Source organism: Staurois parvus, unplaced genomic scaffold (assembly GCF_062004578.1).
Source record: "Staurois parvus isolate SC_StPar_1 unplaced genomic scaffold, SC_StPar_1.0 ptg001321l, whole genome shotgun sequence".
Lineage (NCBI taxonomy): Eukaryota > Metazoa > Chordata > Amphibia > Anura > Ranidae > Staurois > Staurois parvus.
The window spans coordinates 285,519-306,922 of record NW_028319117.1 but is presented as its reverse complement, the minus strand read 5'-3'; the positions used below and the strand labels follow the sequence as shown (position 1 = coordinate 306,922).

Here is a 21,404-nt window from a genome sequence, read left to right as displayed (position 1 = left end):
TGTCTCCTAAACTGAACCCAACTGAACATCTATGGGGAATTCTGAAGAGACAAGTTAAGCATCACTCTCCATCCAGCATCCAGGATCTAAAACAGGTCGTTCTTGAAGAATGGAAAGAGATCGATGTTGCAATATGTCTCCAACTTGTTCATCCCATGCCTAGAAGACTCGGTGCCGTCCTTACAAATCATGGAGGTCGTATAAAATACTAGATGGAGGAGTTTTTGTTGTGGGGTGGATTCATTTTTGCATCAACTCATTTGAGTAAAACTGAAGATTTTGTCATCTTAAGTTATATTATTAACCTTCCTTTCATGTAATGAGCCAAACAAATGTTTATTACACCTCGGTCACTTCGGGTGCGATTTGCATGCCATGCAACTTGCAAATCGTATGCCGAGACGCACCCTATTGTCCGCTATTAGAGCTGTCATATTGGTGCGGTTCCAACTTGGTCAGAGTCGCACCGATTTCTAAAGTAGCGCATGCACTACTTTTGTTGTGATTTGCATACACATCTGTGTCAGATGTCTTGCAAATCGCAACTGAAGTCGGTAGGTCACACGATTTTGAAATTGTGCAACTTCACTGCATAATCTTTCACTTTCATAATCGGCTTTGATGTGACTGGGAGGGTTAAACTCAGTTTTGTCAAAATTTTGATTTTCAAAAGGGGTGTACTCATTTATGCTGAGCACTGTGTATGTGTATATGTATGTATGTATGTGTGTGTGTGTGTATATATATGTATGTATGTATGTATGTATGTGTGTGTGTGTATATACAGTTGCAAGAAAAAGTATGTGAACCCCTTGGGATTACGTGGAGTTTTGCATGATCTGGGCATAAAATGTGCTCTGAATGTCATCTAAGTCACAACAATAGAAGAACACAGTCTGCTGAACATAATACTACACAAACATTAGATGTTGCCATGGTTTAATTGCACATAACATGTAAACATTCACAGTGCAGGGAGGAAAAAGTATGTGAGGCCCTAGCTTAATGACTTCTCCCAGAGCTAATTGGAGCCAGGAGTGAGCCAACCTTGACTCCAATCAGTGTGATGATATTGGATGTGTTTCTGACAGCTGTCCTGCCCTTAAAAAACACACACCTGTTTTGGGTTTACTGGTTTCAAGAAGCACTGTCTGTTGTGAACCATGCCTCGCAGAAAAGAGCTCTCAGAAGACCTACGATCAAGAATTGTCGACTTGCATGAAGCTGGAAAGGGTTACAAAAGTATCTCCAAAAGCCTTGATGTTCATGTGTCCATGGTAAGACAGACTGTCTACAAATGGAGAAAGTTTAGCACTGTTGCTACTCTCCCTAGGCGTGGTCGTCCTGTAAAAATGACTGCAAGAGCACAGCGCAGAATGCTGCATGAGGTAAAGAAGAATCCCAGAGTGTCAGCTGAAGACCTACAGAAATCTCTGGCACATGCTAACATTTTTGTTGACACATCTACAATAAGGAAAACATTAAACAAGAATGGAGTACATGGGAGGACACCACGGAGGAAGCCATTGCTGTCCAAAAAGAATATTGCAGCACGTTTGAAGCTTGCAAAAGAGCACCTGGATGTTCCACAGCACTACTGGCAAAATATACTGTGGACAGATGAAACCAAGATTGAGTTGTTTGGGAAGAACACACAACACTATGTGTGGAGAAAAAAAGGCCCAGCACACCAACATCTAAACCTCATCCCTACTGTAAAACATGGCGGAGGGAGCATCATGGTTTGGGGCTGCTTTGCTGCCTCAGGGCCTGGACGGATTGTTGTCATTGATGGGAAAATGAATTCCAGAGTTTATCAAGACATTTTGCAGGAAAACGTACGACCATCTGTCCGCCAACTGAAGCTCCGCAGAGGATGGGTGATGCAACAGGACAATGACCCAAAGCATACAAGTAATTCAACAAAACAATGGCTGCAGCAGCACAGAATACGCCTTCTGGAGTGTCCCAGTCAGAGTCCTGACCCCAACCTGATTGAAATGCTGTGGCATGACCTTAAGAGTGCGATTCACACCAGACATCCCAAGAATATTGCTACACTGAAACAGTTTTGTGAAGAGGAGTGGTCCAAAATGACTCCAGATCGTTGTGCAGGTCTGATCTGCAACTACAGGAAACGTTTGGTTGAGGTTATTGCTGCCAAAGGAGGGTCAACCAGTTATTAAGTCCAAAGGTTCACATACTTTTTCCTCCCTGCACTGTGAATGTTTACATGTTATGTGCAATTAAACCATGGCAACATCTAATGTTTGTGTAGTATTATGTTCAGCAGACTGTGCTCTTCTATTGTTGTGACTTAGATGACGTTCAGAGCACATTTTATGCCCAATTCATGCAAAACTCCACATAATCCCAAGAGGTTCACATACTTTTTCTTGCAACTGTATATATATGTATGTATGTATGTATGTATATATATATATATATATATATATATATATATATATATATATAAAATGTAGTTTTTTTATATATATATACAAAAATGTACAGCCCAATTACATGGTTACATAGTTAGTCTGGCTCAAAAAAGACAAAAGTCCATCCAGTTCAACCATAAAAAAGAAAATATATAAAATATATAATTTTTTTTTACTTTAAAATATATATATAAAAGAAATATAATACGTGTGTGTATATATTTTTTTATTTTTTTTATATATTTATATCTATATATATATATCTATATATATAAAAGGAATATCTATATATATATATATATATATATATATATATATATATATATAAAAGGAATATATATATATATATATATATATATATGTTTTATAAATATTCTTATTTTTATTCTGAGCCAGCAGGTGGAGCTCTCTGCTCCTTTCTAAATGGTTTGCCTGTCTCCTTTGCTGCTTTGTTGTCCGAAGCCTGTGGTTTTACAACGTTCAGCAGCTCAAGCTGAAATTTGCACACACAAATCTATGACCCATTGCGGTGACTCCTCCCTTAGTGGGCCCATAGTGCTTTAGGGATCCCTTGTCAGTTATATATAAAAATGAATAAATAAATACAATAAACACATAAAACGTCATTCTAAAAACATACATGATAAATAAAATAGACCTCATTGACCTTGTTTTCTTTAAAAGCGAGCCGGTGTTTTAAATTACTTTAAATTACTCCCCCACTGTTTCGTTTAGCATCAGGATCCCAGGGTCTCTTTGCTCTCAGCAGTTGACCTGAACTTTTCTCTCAGCAGTTGAGTTGAACCTAAATATTGTAGGTGCAGTACGCAGAAGCTGCTGAGGATGTCTGTAATAAAGTGAACCTGTTGCTGTGCCCTACATAGGCAAAAGTTGACTTTAAGCCCTCAAGTTGCTAGTTTCTGAACCATGTCAGACAAAGAACCAAAAAATCAGAACAAAGAAATTCCCCAAATCATAATGCCAAGAAACAAAGGAAAAACTACATAATAGAGTCCATTCATAAGTAAGTCCATTACAGAACTTTATAGCACTTGAGGCTGTAGCAGGCTCTGGGTGAAGACACAAAAGAAGAAGAAAAGCGCCTCTAAGTGCAGTATAAAGGACATTTATTCAGGAACAGCGCCTCTAAGTGCAGTATAAAGGACATTTATTCAGGAACAGCGCCTCTAAGTGCAGTATAAAGGACATTTATTCAGGAACAGCGCCTCTAAGTGCAGTAGGAAGGACATATATTCAGGAACAGCGCCTCTAAGTGTAGTATGAAGGACATATATTCAGGAACAGCGCCTCTAAGTGTAGTATAAAGGACATTTATGCAGGAACAGCGCCTCAAAGTGCAGTATAAAGGACATTTATTCAGGAACAGCGCCTCTAAGTGCAGTATAAAGGACATTTATTCAGGAACAGCGCCTCTAAGTGCAGTATAAAGAACATTTATTCAGGAACAGCGCCTCTAAGTGCAGTATAAAGGACATTTATTCAAGAACAGCGCCTCTAAGTGCAGTATAAAGGACATTTATTCAGGAACAATGTAACATTTATTCAGGAACAATGTAAAAACACTCACATGACATTTGTTCAAGAACAATGTAACATTTATTCAGGAACAATGTGACATTTATTCAGGAACAATGTAAAAACACTCACATGGTAAAAGCCTAAAGGAAGCTTGTTGATATATTTGATACTCCATTATACCTTCATACTGCACTTAGAGGAACTTTTCTTCTTTTTTTGTGCCTTAATGACTTCAGGACTATCCACATGCAATGTACTGCAGATGGGCGTCCTGTACGGGCACAACGATATAGCTGTACATTGCTGGCCTCTTCCGGGTACAGGGTGTGTGCCCTTGCCAGCTGACTATGATTAGACACAGCAGGATTTTTGTCAGCAGGTCCCACCCAGTGATTCATTGCTGGGACCTGCTGGTCAGCTGTGTCCAATCACAGCCCAGAGCCCTGTGCTGACAAACAACACAGGGCTCTGTGCAGAGGAAAGTATCGCTGTGTTTCTTCTCCCTGCAAAGCAGGGAGAAGGAACAAAGAGATTTTTAGTAACAAGCAGCACTTAATACACGCATTAACACTTGTTAGGCACACATTTAACCTCTTGATTACCCCAAGATGTTAACCCCCTCCCAGCCAGGGTCATTAGTACACTGACAGTGTATAATATTATCACTGACAACTGTATTAGTGTCACTGGTGATGTCCCTGTCAGTTCCCAAAGCCAATTCTTAGACTTTAAATATGTTTTCTAGGCAAGAGAGTAAAAGATTGTGGTCTACATGATCAAAGGCAGAACTAAGATCCAGTAGATGAAGAATAGTTAGTGAGCCGGATTCGGAAGCTAACAGAAGGTCTTGACTAAGGTGGTTTCTGTGCTGTGCAGTTGACCAAAACCAGACTAGAGGGGTTCAAATAGGTTCAAGTCAGGTGGTTATGTATCGGTCTTCTTCCGCAATCAAAATGAGCTCTTTCCCCATAAAACCATAAACTCGAAGTATACCATAACCACCCAAAAAGAAACCAATTTCAGACTCGTAGTGCAGAAGGGCCCCTTTTGCAGTAAACCGCGGTATATACAAACCACTAACCCTTGTGTTGAGAAGAAAGGATGCCATGGTCAGGATTCCTTGCCCATCAATGTTTTTTAAGATAGAATTCCGGCTGCACCAACCACTTCCTCCTCTAATGTCTTTCACTCCAACAAAGGAGACAAAAACAGTAGAAGCTTTCTGAAAGCAAGCAGCCAATAAGAAGGGGGTTAAAGCAAATTTTTTTTTGTTACCATGATATTCAAATGAACTTCACATTATAGTGCCAACATTGGTAGGTTGCACCCACCTTGCCTGCTCTGCCCCAGTATGCCATAAAAAAATACCAGGTTCTTCCAATTATGGGGGAACACGTGCCCATAATGCAGCATTGGGTGCCTTACAGGGGCAGACACAACATTTGCCCAGACTGTGCAGCTACACAAGGGTCCTTTGGAACTTAGAAGCCCAGCTGTACTAGATGTGGGCTGAGTGGTTGCCGGGACCCCCTTCTACTGTCATGATGGCATTTTTCATAATGTCCTAACCATTATCCAAGTGGCACCATGGGTAGGTTGCACCCACCTTGCCTGCTTTGCCCCAGTATGCCATGCAAAATTCTCAAATACCAGGTTCTTCCATTTATGTTTTAAGAGCTGGGTGCTGTCTTTTTCCTGAGGGATTTCAAGGGCGTGGTCCATGGATGGTGTTCGGACAGGGGAAGTTGTGCTATAACGGAAAAACTCAATGCGGTCTGGGTTCCGGTTCCGTTAAATAATTTATGGTGGAATACATGCCCATAATGCAGCATTGGGTGCCTTACAGGGCCAGACACAACATTTGCCCAGACTGTGCAGCTACACAAGGGTCCTTTGGGACTTAGAAGCCCAGCTGTACTAGATGTGGGCTGAGTAGTTGCTGGGACCCCCTTCTACGGTCATGATGACCTGGGGCGGACTGACCATTTGGAAACTCGGGCACTGCTCGAGGGCCTGGGGTCAGTAGGGGGCCACATGAGATGCCCCTGGTATCTTTTTCATAGGCTTTTTTGAGTTTGGGCAAGGACACAGGGGCTCCATGATCCCCTATTGCCCGGGGAGCCCCATGAGTTGTCAGTCCGCCCCTGATGATGACATTCTTCATAATGTCCTAACCATTATCCTAATGGCACCATGTGTAGGTTGCACCCACCTTGCCTTCACTGCCCCAGTATGCCATAAAAAACTCTCAAATACCAGGTTCTTCCATTTATGGGGGAATACATGCCCATAATGCAGCATTGGGTGGCTTACAGAGACCAGACACAACATTTGCCCAGACTGTTCAGCTACACAAGGGTCCTTTGGGGCTTAGAAGCCCAGCTGTACTAGATGTGGGCTGGGTGGTTGGTGGGACCCCCTTCTACTGTCATGATGGCATTCTTCATGATGTCCTAACCATTATCCTAGTGGCACCATGTGTAGGTTGCACCCACCTTGCCTGCACTGCCCCAATATGCCATAAAAAAACTCCCAAATACCAGGTTGTTCCAATTATGGGGGAACACATGTCCATAATGCAGCATTGGGTGCCTTACAGGGGCAGACACAACATTTGCCCAGACTGTGCAGCTACACAAGGGTCCTTTGGGACTTAGAAGCCCAGCTGTACTAGATGTGGGCTGAGTAGTTGCTGGGACCCCCTTCTACGGTCATGATGACCAGGGGCGGACTGACCATTTGGAAACTCGGGCACTGCACGAGGGCCTGGGGTCAGTAGGGGGCCACATGAGATGCCCCTGGTACCTTTTTCATAGGCTTTTTTGAGTTTGGGCAAGGACACAGGGGCCCCATGATCCCCTATTGCCCGGGGGCCCCATGAGTTGTCAGTCCACCCCTGATGATGACATTCTTCATAATGTCCTAACCATTATCCTAATGGCACCATGGGTAGGTTGCCCCAACCTTGCCTTCACTGCCCCAGTATGCCATAAAACTCTCAGAAATACCAGGTTCTTCCATTTATGGGGGGACATAATGCAGCATTGGGTGCCTTACAGGGCCAGACACAACATTTGCCCAGACTGTTCAGCTACACAAGGGTCCTTTGGGACTTAGCAGCCCAGCTGTACTAGATGTGGGCTGGGTGGTTGGTGGGACCCCCTTCTACTGTTATGATGGTATTCTTCATGATGTCCTAACCATTATCCTAGTGGCACCATGGATAGGTTACACCCACCTTGCCTGCTCTGCCCCAGTATGCCATGAAAAATTCTCAAATACCAGGTTCTTCCATTTATGGGGGAATACGTGCCCATAATGCAGCATTGGGTGCCTTTCAGGGCCAGGCACAACATTTGCCCAGACTGTTCAGCTACACAAGGGTCCCTTGGGGCTTAGAAGCCCAGCTGTACTAGATGTGGGCTGAGTAGTTGCTGGGACCCCCTTCTATGGTCATGATGACCAGGGGCGGACTGACCATTTGGAAAGTGCCCGAGGGCCCGGGGTCAGTAGGGGGCCACATGAGATGCCCCTGGTACCTTTTTCATAGGCTTTTTTGAGTTTGGGCAAGGACACAGGGGCCCCATGATCCCCTATTGCCCGGGGGGCCCCATGAGTTGTCAGTCTGCCCCTGATGATGGCATTCTTCATGATGTCCTAACCATTATCCTAGTGGCACCACGGGTAGGTTGCACCCACCTTGCCTTCACTGCCCCAGTATGCCATAAAAAACTCTCAAATACCAGGTTCTTCCAATTATGGGGGAACACGTGCCCATAATGCAGCACTGGGTGCCTTACAGGGCCAGACACAACATTTGCCCAGACTGTGCAGCTACACAAGGGTCCTTTGGGACTTAGAAGCCCAGCTGTACTAGATGTGGGTTGAGTAGTTGCTGGGACCCCCTTCTACGGTCATGATGACCAGGGGCAGACTGACCATTTGGAAACTCGGGCACTGCCCGAGGGCCTGGGGTCAGTAGGGGGCCACATGAGATGCCCTTGGTATCTTTTTCATAGGCTTTTTTGACTTTGGGCAAGGACACAGGGGCCCCATGATCCCCTATTGCCCGGGGGGCCCCATGAGTTGTCAGTTTGCCCCTGATGATGACATTCTTCATAATGTCCTAACCATTATCCTAGTGGCACCATGTGTAGGTTGCACCCACCTTGCCTTCACTGCCCCAGTATGCCATAAAAAACTCTCAAATACCAGGTTCTTCCAATTATGGGGGGACATAATGCAGCATTGGGTGCCTTACAGGGGCAGACACAACATTTGCCCAGACTGTTCAGCTACACAAGGGTCCTTTGGGACTTAGAAGCCCAGCTGTACTAGATGTGGGCTGGGTGGTTGGTGGGACCCCCTTCTACTGTTATGATGGCATTCTTCATGATGTCCTAACCATTTTCCTAGTGGCATCATGGGTAGGTTACACCCACCTTGCCTGCACTGCCCTGCTGCTCCAATCTGCCACCAAAGCTACCAGAAATACCCAGTACTTCGAATTACCGGAGAACATATGCCCATAATGCCGCATTGGGTTATCCTTCATCCAGAATGGGGGCGCTCCAATACAGGAGATGTGTTACTAGCCTCATCACCGGGTGAAAACAGAGGGGAAAAAAAGCTTAAAAAAAAAAAAGAAAACTAAAGCAGCCACCACATCTAACGATTGGTAAGCTGCAATATATGACATTTTTTTGTTTTGGGTTTAATACAATTTTTAATCTCATCTATTGTTTTTTTTTTTCTCCTAAAAGGTCACTGCTACTATAGACTGAGGAATGAATTCAACTCAGATGATTTGGGCTGTTTTACCAAATGCCGCAAGCCGTGCCTGTAAGTATCCTGGTGTGTGTGTGTGTTGGGGATCCGATTTGTTCTTAATCTTTTTGAAAAGCCTCAGCGGGGTTGATTTACTAATGCAGGCCATAGATGGGTCAAACATCGGCCGATTTTTTGAACGATAAACGAAAAATCGGTCGTTCGTTAAGCCGACGTTACCACCAACGATTAAAAAAATTGGCCGACTAAATCATAAAGTTCACCCCATAGAACAGCCAAACTTCTGTCCCTTGCAGGTCACGGCTCATGCACAGATTTTTTATCGTTAAAACGATCAGCCGATTTGGCCATCATTGCCGCGAAAATCGGCTGTTTTCCAACATGCCCGATAATCTAAAATTGCAAAAAAAAACGAAAATCGGCCGACCAATTAACCCACTAACAGTGCAAAAATCAGCCGACCAATTAACCCACTAACAGTGCGAAAATCAGCCGACCAATTAACCCACTAACAGTGCGAAAATCAGCCGACCAATTAACCCACTAACAGTGCGAAAATCAGCCGACCAATTAACCCACTAACAGTGCGAAAATCGGACGATTTTTCTTTCGAACCGTCTATGGCCGGCATAACACTGGAGAATACAAAATCTGGTGCAGCTGTGCATGGGAGCCAATCAGCTTCTGACTTCAGCTTGGTTTGTTACCCCTCACCCTCCAGAAGATTCCCCCCCCCCTTCCTGACCAGGCCATTTCTTAGCGATACGGCGCTGTGTTACTTTAACTGACAATTGCGCGGTCATGCAACGCTGCACCCAAATTAAATTTATGTCCTTTTCTTTCCCACAAATGGAGCTTTCTTTCAGTGGTATTTGATTGCCTGTTTTTTTTTTTTGCACTATAAACAAAAAAGACCGACAATTTTGAGGAAAAAAAACAATATTTTGGACTTTTTGCTATTATACATGTCCTGAAAAAAATGTAAAAAAATCAAATGTCGCCAAAAATTTAGGCCAAAATGTATTCTGCTCCATGTCTTTGCTAAAAGAATCCCAATAAGTGTCAATTAATTGGTTTACGTGAAAGTTTTTTATAGCGTCTACAAATGGCGGTATAGATACTGGGATTTTTTTTTTTCTACTAGTAATGGCGGCGATCAGCGACTTATAGCGGGACTGCGGCCGGCATTCTGACACTGGGGGGGGACTGACTTGGTGTCACTGACATCCCCGGTGACACCAATACAGTGATTTAAAATTTCAATTAAAAATGCAATTTCATCATAAATGTATTCTCCTCCGTGTCTTTGCTAAAAAAAAATCCCAATACGGGTAAATTAATTGGTTTACGTGAAAGTTATAGCGTTTACAAATGGCGGTATAGTTACTGGGATTTTTTTCTTATTTTACTAGTAATGGCGGCGATCAGCGACTTATAGTGGGACTGCAGCGGGCATTCTGACACTGGGGGGGAACCAGGGGCGGACTGACAACTCATGGGGCCCCCGGGCAATAAGGGATCATGGGGCCCCTGTGTCCTTGCCCAAACTCAAAAAAACCTATGAAAAAGGTACCAGGGGCATCTCATGGGGCCCCCTACTGACCCCGGGCCCTTGGGCAGTGCTCGAGTTTCCGAATGGTCAGTCCGTCCCTGGATAACATGCTGGGGGGTTTACTGGCTATAGGAAAAAAATGTCTAAAGCCAAAAACATCCGCTGTAGAAATGTCCCGTGTACATGAGGACTAAAAGTCAACTCCACTTACAATTCATAGTTAAATCTGGAAGGGTCACTGGTATGCTGACTTCCTACACAGCTAGATACTCCAAATGGTTTACTTTCCCGGCTGTAGTTTGTGTTTTCCTCACCTCCCCCCAAGGTCACAGTGAGGGAGTAATTGTCCTGCAGCTCGATTCCCCAAAATGTTTATAGTACATGACATCCTCCCGGCTTCCCACACCATGACGGCCTTTCTTCGTGGGCTTTTGTTGGCTCCTGCTTTTTTTTCTGCATAAAAGTCAATGCAAATGCTGCTTAACCCCCCAACCCCCCAATCCCCCCCCCCCCCCCCGATCTCCTGAGGATTTACCGCCCCTTCCTGACCAGGCTATTTTTTTTTTTGCGATAAGGCCAGTGGTGGACTGACCATTTGGAAACTCGGGCACTGCCCGAGGGCCCGGGGTCAGTAGGGGGCCCCATGAGATGCCCCTGGTACCTTTTTCATAGGCTTTTTTGAGTTTGGGCAAGGACACGAGCCCCATGATCCCCTATTGCCCAGGGGCCCCATGAGTTGTCAGTCAGCCCCTGGATAAGGCAGTACGTTACTTTAACTGACAATTACACGGTCATGCAACGCTGCACCAAAATTAAATTTATGTCCCTTTTTTCCCACAAATTGAGCTTTCATTTGGTGATATTTGATCGCCTGTGCGTTTTTTTATTTTTATTTTTTTACGCTATAAAAAAAAATGACACAATTTTGAGAAAAAAACTACATTTTTGACTTTTTGCTATTAACCCCTTCACGCCGGCGCCTCTCTGCCCTTTAAGGGTTCCAGAAGCCGGGAGGCGGGGCAGGCTTCAGAGTCATGTGGTCACATGATCGGGAAAGGTCAGATGGGGACCTTTCCGTGAGTACCGGACATGTGTGCAGGACGCGCGCTCTCGGCACATGTGTCCTTTTTTAATAGATCGCAAATGTGCGGCCACTCGGCATCTAGGCCCAGACGCCGGGAGGCCGCACATTTGTGTGCGGCCGGCGTGAAGAGGTTAAACATGTCCAGTAAAAAATTTTAAAAATAAAATTTCTTCACAAATTTAGACCAAAATGTATTCGGCTCCGTATCTTTGCTGAAAAAAATCCAAATTCGTGTAAATTAATTGGTTTATGTTAAAATTATAGCATTTACAAATGGCGGTATAGATACTGGGATTTTTTATTTTATCTTTTTGTTTACTAGTAATGGCGGCGATCAGCGACTTCCCCGGTTCACATCTATGCGGCTGTGCGGTCCGCGTTTTGCACAGTCCTGAGAGCCCATTCATTTGAATGGACTCCTGTGCCCGTGACATGCAGGGAAGAAGTCCCGGCACTTCTTTGGAAAACGCAGCCTCGGTTCCCAGTACAGTTGCGTTTTCCAGTGCGGGCGGCGTGCTATTAGAACAAATGGCACCCGCCCGCGGGTCCGCATTTCTCTGTGCGGGAGGTGCGGCTGCACAGATTTTCGTGCGGATGCGCAGAGGCACCACCCACACAGATATGAACCTAGGGTAATAAAGGGACTGCGGCAGGCATTCTGACACTGGGGGGAACTGACTTGGTGTCACTGACATCCCCAATGACACCAATACAGTGATTTAAAATTTCAATAAAAAAATCAAATTTCATCATAAATGTATTTTGCTCCGTGTCTTTGCTTGAAAAAAATCCCAATATGTGTAAATTCATTGGTTTACATCAAATACTTATTTTCCACCATAATTTGCAAATAAATTCTTTCCAAATCACACCTGAAATCGACATGTCCCTCGACTTTGAAATCGTGCGAATTCACTGTAAGTGACCGGGGGTTTACACTGTAAGCACACTGCTTTGTATGGCTCTGCTGTGCATACAGCCAACTTGACAAGCCCTCCTCCCCATTCCCACAAGAAAACACAGTTTACTATGCTTCAATTACGAATGAACACAGTGATTGATTAGTGCCAATCACTCATTGTGTTCCTTCAGGAAAGGAAGGGTCTGGTAAATGTGACATATTTACCAGACCCTTCCCCCACTCTCCATCCTGAAGGATCCTTTTGTGAGCTTGCAGCTATAGGTGGGAATGAGAGGAGGGAAGCCGGAAACATTACAGGGGCGGGGGTAGCAGGCAGAAATGTATGGTGTACAGGGAGGGTGATGAGTGCACCCGGGGGGGGCAATTACTGTAACCGATCCCCTGTATGGCTCTCTCTGCAGCAGCTGAAAGACAGCGGGAGGGAAAGGGAAGAAGCCGGCTTTCAGCTGCTGCAGAGAGAGCCATACAGGGGATCGGTTACAGTAATTGCCCCCCGCCATGCCGATCACCCTCCCTGCCCACATCCAATTCACCCAGCTGCCTGGGCCTTATACAAGAGGACTGGTGGTACCCCTTTATCCACGGCCCAGGTCTCAGGGAACATCTTATAAAACCAGTTCATTCATAGTGGGAAGAATGTCCCTTACATTGGTGGAGAATGGGAAGCATGCCCCTTACATTGGTGGTCAGTGGGAAGAATGTCCCTTACATTGGTGATCAGTGGGAAGAATGTCCCTTACATTGGTGATCAGTGGGAAGAATGCCCCTTACATTGGTGATCAGTGGGAAGAATGTCCCTTACATTGGTGGTCAGTGGGAAGAATGCCCCTTACATTGGTGATCAGTGGGAAGAATGTCCCTTACATTGGTGGTCAGTGGGAAGAATGCCCCTTACATTGGTGGTCAGTGGGAAGATCATCCCTTACATTGGTGGTCAGTGGGAAGAATGCCCCTTACATTGGAAATCAATGAAAAGAACTCCCTTTACATTGGTGGTCAGTGGGAAGATTACCTTTTACATTGCTGGTCAGTGAGAAGAACACCTCTTACATTGGTGGTCAGCGGGAAGACTGTCCCTTACATTGGTGGTCAGCGGGAAGACTGTCCCTTACATTGGTGGTCAGTGGGAAGACTGTCCTTTACATTGGTGGTCAGTGGGAAGAATGTCCCTTACATTGGTGGTCAGTGGGAAGACTGTCCCTTACATTGGTGGTCAGTGGGAAGAATGTCCCTTGCATTGGTGATCAGTGGGAAGAATGTCCCTTACATTGGTGATCAGTGGGAAGAATGTCCCTTACATTGGTGATCAGTGGGAAGACTGTCCCTTACATTGGTGGTCAGTGGGATGAATGTCCCTTACATTGTTGATCAGTGGGAAGAATGTCCCTTACATTGGTGATCAGTGGGAAGAATGTCCCTTACATTGGGGGTCAGTGAGAAGAATGTCCCTTACATTGGGGATCAGTGGGAAGACTGTCCCTTACATTGGTGGTCAGTGGGAAGAATGTCCCTTACATTGGTGATCAGTGGGAAGAATGTCCCTTACATTGGTGGTCAGTGGGAAGAATGTCCCTTACATTGGAGGTCAGTGGGAAGAATGTCCCTTACATTGGTGATCAGTGGGAAGAATTTCCCTTACATTGGTGATCAGTGGGAGGAATGCTCCTTACATTGGTGATCAGTGAGAAGAATGTCCCTTACATTGGTGGTCAGTGGGAAGAATACCCCTTACATTGGTGGTCAGTGGGAAGAATGTCCCTTACATTGGAGGTCAGTGGGAAGAATGTCCCTTACATTGGTGATCAGTGGGAGGAATGCTCCTTACATTGGTGGTCAGTGGGAAGAATACCCCTTACATTGGTGGTCAGTGGGAAGAATACCCCTTACATTGGTGGTCAGTGGGAAAAATGCCCTCCTATTTTTTTTTTTTTGGAAAGACATGGAGCAGAATACATTTTGTTCTAAATTTATGATGAAATTTTTTTCACTGAACATGTTTAATAGCAAAAAGTCAAAAATATAGTTTTTTTTCTCAAAATTGTCGGTCATTTTTTTTTTATAGCGCAAAAATTACAAAACACACGGCTGATCAAATACCACCGAAAAAAAATTGTGGGAAAAAAAGGACGTAAATTTCATTTGGGTGCAGCGTTGCATGACCGCTCAATTGTCAATTAAAGTAACGCAGCGCCGTAACGCAAAAAAAAATGGCCTGGTCAGGAAGGGGGGGAATCCTCAGGAGAGCGAGGGGTTAAACTGTACAGTAGGTCCTTTAAAAGAATGGATGGCCAAAATAATAGGTAGGCAGGTTCTAGAGGGGTCGGCTCCAACAACTTTTTTTTTTTTCATTTTTTTTTTCTTAATCTATATATAATTTTTTTCTGGAGTCTTTACATAAGATACTGGAGCGGACATATGAAATTTGGAGGGGGTGTATTAGTTCCTGATTTTCCATCAGGTCACTGTCACCATTACAAAGTAAAAACGACCCATTGATTTCCCAACATCGAGGCGCATCTGCTGTTCTGCAAAAAAGCTATGCAACTTTCCAACCTCACATGACTTCAACATATTTCAGGAAGTTTGTGCAAGTTTATATCTGCTTCTTCCTGTTTTATGTGACATTTATGATCGTCCGGTACAGTACAAATATAAAACTGTCCGTTAATCACGTAAAAAAGAACCACTTCAGCTCTGGTACCTGCAGGGGCGGACTGACAACTCATGGGGCCCCCGGGCAATAGGGTGTGTCCTCGCCAACACCCAAAAAAAGCCTATGAAAAAGCCAATGAAAGGTACCAGGGGCATCTCATGGGGCCCCCTACTGACCCCGGGCCCTCGGGCAGTGCCCGAGTGCTCGAATGGTCAGTCCGCCACTGGGTACCTGTAAACCCTTTATAAATCAGAACAATTTTTTAACATTTCTGCTTTGGGGCTGTTTATTGGATGATAGTTTCCATTAACCACTTCAGCTCCAGAAGGTTTTACCTCCTTCATGACCAGGCCAGGGGCGGACTGACAACTCATGGGGCCCCCGGGCAATAGGGGATCATGGGGCCCCTGTGTCCTTGCCTAAACTCAAAAAAGCCTATGAAAAAGGTACCAGGGGCATCTCATGGGGCCCCCTACTGACCCCGGGCCCTCGGGCAGTGCCCGAGTTTCCAAATGGTCAGTCCGCCCCTGGACCAGGCTATTTTTTGCTATTCGGCGCTGCGCTACTTTAATTGGGAATTGTACGGTCATGCAATGCTGTACCCAAACAAAATTTATAAAAAACAATTCACACAAATAGGGCTTTCTTTTGGATTATTTGATCACCATTTTTTTTGTTTTTATTATATAAAGGAAAAAAGACCAACATCTTTGAAAAGAAACAATATTTTCTACTTTCTGTTAGAAAACATATCCGCACGGCTGCATCTTTCATTTGGAGTTCTGTGAATGAATACACTACAAGTACTGACAGCCTTTGCGGCTGACAGCTTGTAGCTCTCAATGAACTATGAGGACCAGCGCTTGTCCTCATAGTTCATTGATTCTTCCTGGACTGAAGCAACTGCTTGACTGTATCAGAGGCAGCTGCACCGACAGTCTGCAGGAGCCTGAGATTGCACCCGCGATCTAGGATCCTAAGAAAAAAAATAGTAAATGCACATTTTTTTTTACCTGCAAAAAAAAGTGCATTTATTATTTTTTTTTAAAGGTGAATTTATCCTTTAAGATAACAAAGTAATACCTGGTTTTAATTTTTTTTTTACTAGGTTTTCTTTTGGCAATATTGTGTTTTTTAATTTTCTTTTTAATCTATAGACAAAAAGACATAACAAAATTAAAAATATATGTTTATCTTAATCTATTTATGTTATGTATACCTTCAGCAGTATATATATATATATATATATATATATATATATATATACTCACACACACACATTCATAGATATACACACACACACACACACACACAGATATATATATATATATATATGTGTGTGTGTGTGTGTGTGTGTTTTTGTGGGGTTTTTTTAACTTCAGAAGTGTTATTTTTAGATAGATAGATATGTTTGTGTGTGTATGTGTTTTTGTTTTTGTTTTAATCTTCAGAAGTGTTATTTTTATATAGATAGATAATGTGTGTGTGGGTGGGTGTTTTTTTTTTCTTTTTTAATCTTCAGAAGTGTTATTTTATATAGATATATATAGATATGTGTGTGTGTGTTTTTGTTTTGTTTTTTATCTTCAGAAGTGTTATTTTTTAATGTATTTACCTGTACATAAAAAGTATATTTTATTCCATATTTTTTCCTTTTTAAAATAACACTAAAATTATGCTTTTGGCAAAGCAAAATTATTTGCAAATGAAAAAGTTATTTTTAGTATTGCATATTTTCTGTGTCACAGTAAAACAAAACACACACATACACCAAACTGAACAAAAAACCTAACAAATCAAAATGAAAAAAAAAAATATAATAATGGTAAAAAGTATATGAATGATAGAACCCTCCCATACATGACAGTTTGTAAAGTGCTGACAGGTGGAACAGTGAAGGTGTATATATTTCTTGTTGTATATGCTAAAAAACCTCAAGCATTATCTTGGCTTATGTGATTTTATAGTTTTTTAAATAATAAATGAAACTTTTTTTATGATTTGGAGTGTAGGTGTAGTTTATTGTAGGTGTACTTCTCAATGAGTGCAAGAATGCAGCCAGAGAGAAAGAGAAATGATTGCTTTTACATCCTATATGGGTGTAAAAGCAATCAGTGTAAAAAAAAAATATATATATCTTCATCAGCCCCCACAAGTAGTACAGTGTCACCATGGTGACACTGTACTGCTAGGGTGACAGTATGTAAAAAAAAAAAAAATAATAAAAAAATAATAATTTAAAAAAATAAAATAAAAAAAATGTTTAAAAATTATAGGTTTTTTTTTTATTTTTTTTTTTACTAAAAATATAACGGAATAAATTTTAAACGGAATAAAGATTTATGATGAATTATTATTTATTTGCAAAATTTTATTAAAAAAACACTTTTTTTCAAAATTTTTGGACATTTCATTTAAATAGCACAAAAAATTAAAATCCCAGCGGTGAATAAATACCACCAAAATAAAGCGTTATCTGTCTCAAAAAAAAGATAGATAGATAGATAGATAGATAGATAGATAGATAGATAGATAGATATGTTTGTGTGTGTATGTTTTTGTTTTTTTTTTTAATCTTCAGAAGTGTTATTTTATATAGATAGATAGATAGATAGATAGATAGATAGATAGATAGATAGATAGATAATAGATAGATAGATAGATAGATAGATAGATAGATAAATGATAGATAGATAATAGATAGATAGATAGATGATAGATAGATAGATAGATAGATAGATAGATAGATAGATAGATAGATAGATAGATAGATAGATAGATAGATAGATAGATAAATGATAGATAGATAAATGATAGATAGATAAATGATTGATAGATAGATAGATAGATGTGTGTGTGTGTGTGTGTTTTTGTTTTGTTTTTTATCTTCAGAAGTGTTATTTTTTAATGTATTTATCTTTACATAAAAAGTATATTTTATTCCATATTTTTTCCTGTTTAAAATAACACTAAAATTATACTTTTGGCAAACCAAAATTATTTGCAAATGAAAAAAGTTATTTTTACTATTGCATATTTTCTGTGTCACAGTAAAACAAAACACACACATACACCAAACTGAACAAAAAACCTAACAAATCAAAATGAAAAAAATATATATAATAATGGTAAAAAGTATGAATGATAGAACCCTCCCATACATGACAGTTTGTAAAGTGCTGACAGGTGGACCAGTGAAGGTGTATATATTTCTTGTTGTATATGCTAAAAATCCTCAAGCATTATCTTGGCTTATATGATTTTATACAGTTTTTTAAATAATAAATGAAACTTTTTTATGATTTGGAGTGTAGGTGTAGTTTATTATCGCAGCACCTGAAAGTCCCAGGAATTTTGTTTTAATAATGTTCTTACAAATCAACTTTTTTTTTTTTTTTTTTGATAATGGAAAGATAATGGTGACAATTTCTTAAGATTCCAAAAAAAGACATTTATTCTTTCACTTCATATAACAGGGACCCTTTGCAGTTTTTACTGCTGGCCATTTGCCAGGAAAATAATCTGCTGGGGCTTGTCATAGCTTTCTGCCTACGCATGTCAGTATTTCCTCATTCACAGTGATTCATCCTCAGTTTGCCAAACTCATGTCTGCCAGCTCTCTGGGCTGGTCCCTTGGCTTCCCATCTTGCACATGATTACGCGTGCCTAAAGTCATATGCTATACATTACTGCAAAAGCCGTTTTCTATTCTTAAAAGTCCCAGACTTCAACTTTGAAATATTGTTTGTACAAATGAATATTTTACAGTCTGCAGGTGGCACTCTAGGCATCTTTCACATATTTTCCTTTATCTACTGTGCTCCTTTGTTTTAAAAAGGCTCATTGTGTACAGCTGAGTTTCTCAGCTAGGGTTTCATGGAACCCAATGTTTCCTCTGGAGGTTGTTAGGGGTTCCTTGAGCAATGAACAGCTTCTGCCTCTCAGACAAGTTCCCACTGATACTATTCTTCTTGTTAGCTATCTATAAGAGTTATTATTCCCAATGACCAGAACCATAAGGAGCATTCTTCCCAATGACCGCAAGCGTGAGGAGCATTCTTCCCAATGACCACAAGCATAAGGAGCATTCTTCCCAATGACCACAAGCATAAGCAGCATTCTTCCCAATGACCGTAAGCATGAGGAGCATTCTTCCCAATGACCACAAGCATAAAGAGCATTCTTCCCAATGACCACAAGCATAAGGAGCATTCTTCCCAATGACCGTAAGCATAAGGAGCATTCTTCCCAATGACCGTAAGCATGAGGAGCATTCTTCCCAATGACCACAAGCATAAGGAGCATTCTTCCCAATGACCACGAGCGTGAGGAGCATTCTTCCCAATGACCACAAGCGTGAGGAGCATTCTTCCCAATGACCACAAGCGTGAGGAGCATTCTTCCCACTGACCATAAGCGTGAGGAGCATTCTTCCCAATGACCACAAGCATAAGGAGCATTCTTCCCAATGACCACAAGCATGAGGAGCATTCTTCCCAATGACCACAAGCGTGAGGAGCATTCTTCCCAATGACCACAAGCGTGAGGAGCATTCTTCCCAAAGACCACAAGCATAAGGAGCATTCTTCCCAATGACCACAAGCATAAGGAGCATTCTTCCCAATGACCACAAGCATAAGGAGCATTCTTCCCAATGACCACAAGCATAAGGAGCATTCTTCCCAATGACCACAAGCATAAGGAGCATTCTTCCCAATGACCACAATCGTGAGGAGCATTCTTCCCAATGACCACAAGCATAAGGAGCATTCTTCCCAATGACCACAAGCATAAGGAGCATTCTTCCCAATGACCACAATCGTGAGGAGCATTCTTCCCAATGACCACAAGCATAAGGAGCATTCTTCCCAATGACCACAAGCATAAGGAGCATTCTTCCCAATGACCACAAGCATAAGGAGCATTCTTTTCAATGACCACAAGCGTGAGGAGCATTCTTCCCAATGACCACAAGCGTGAGGAGCATTCTTCCCAATGACCACAAGCATAAGGAGCATTCTTTTCAATGACCACAAGCGTGAGGAGCATTCTTCCCAATGACCACAAGCATAAGGAGCATTCTTCCCAATGACCACAAGCATAAGGAGCATTCTTTTCAATGACCACAAGCATAAGGAGCATTCTTTTCAATGACCACAAGCATAAGGAGCATTCTTCCCAATGACCACAAGCATAAGGAGCATTCTTCCCAATGACCACAAGCGTGAGGAGCATTCTTCCCAATGACCACAAGCGTGAGGAGCATTCTTCCCAATGACCACAAGCATAAGGAGCATTCTTCCCAATGACCACAAGCGTGAGGAGCATTCTTCCCAATGACCACAAGCGTGAGGAGCATTCTTCCCAATGACCACAAGCATAAGGAGCATTCTTCCCACTGACCACAAGTGTGAGGAGCATTCTTCCCATTGACCATCTCAGTAATGTATCATGGGTTGTAGATCTAGTCATTTTTAGCAGGAGTTCCATGAGACCGGAAAGTGATTTCAATGGTTCCTCTGTGTTGAGAAAGGCTAGTGTACAGGGATCAATAGCTGGATGGGGTAAGTCCTCCAGTATTGGACAGCTACAGTACAAAAACTGTAGATGCTGACTTTTAAAATAATAAAAAAAAAATACTGTATATTAAAAAAAAATTAAATAATGAGGGTCTGGTTATTGGCACAAGTTACTGAGAGGAGCCTCCATATCCCTTAAAAGCCATTTAATCCCACTGCACTCTTAACCACTTCCCGACCGGCCATTGCATATAAACGGCCGGACGGTGGCAGTGCAGGGTCGGGTGGCCGTTTATAAACGGCCTCCCCGCACCCTGCTTGTGCGCGCTCCCTCGGAGCGCGCAGCACCGCGATCCGGTGCCCGCTGTGTCCTCCGGACACAATGAAACACCGATCGTCGGACGGGACCTCTGTACGAGGTCCCGATCATGTGATCACTGATTGGCCAATCAGTGATCACATGCAAAGTAGTAAGCAAGATGTCACATCATTGCTTACTACGTGTGAAATCTGTGAATGATCACAGAGGTCACATGGTACAGGGCCATTCACAACAGCCTTGTACCATGTGACAAGCTGTGGCCAATCACAGCTCACTCAGTACTTCTCAATGAGTGCAGGAATGCACACAGAGAGAAAGAGAAATGATTGCTTTTACATCCTATATGGGTGTAAAAGCAATCAGTGTAAAAAAAAAAAAAAAATCTTCATCACCCCCCACAAGTAGTACAGTGTCACCATGGTGACACTGTACTGCTAGGGTGACAGTATGTAAAAAATAAAAAATAAAATAATATAAAAAAATAAAATAAAAATGTAAAAAAAAAATGTTTAAAAATTATAATTTTTGGTTATAAACTAATTTGGATTTTTTTTTTTTACTAAAAAGATAACGGAATAAATTTT

The 21,404-nt window shown here is 42.2% G+C and overlaps 1 protein-coding gene across 1 annotated transcript in view; it reads left to right on the top strand.

The window, feature by feature from the left end:
• SCNN1A (sodium channel epithelial 1 subunit alpha) overlaps window positions 1-21,404 on the top strand; it is a 153,057-nt gene that overhangs the window by 103,799 nt on the left and 27,854 nt on the right. Inside the window, exon 9 of the mRNA XM_089661183.1 lies at window positions 8,744-8,822. Coding sequence (XP_089517309.1) covers window positions 8,744-8,822 — 79 coding nt within the window. The remainder of the gene's footprint in view (window positions 1-8,743; window positions 8,823-21,404) is intronic.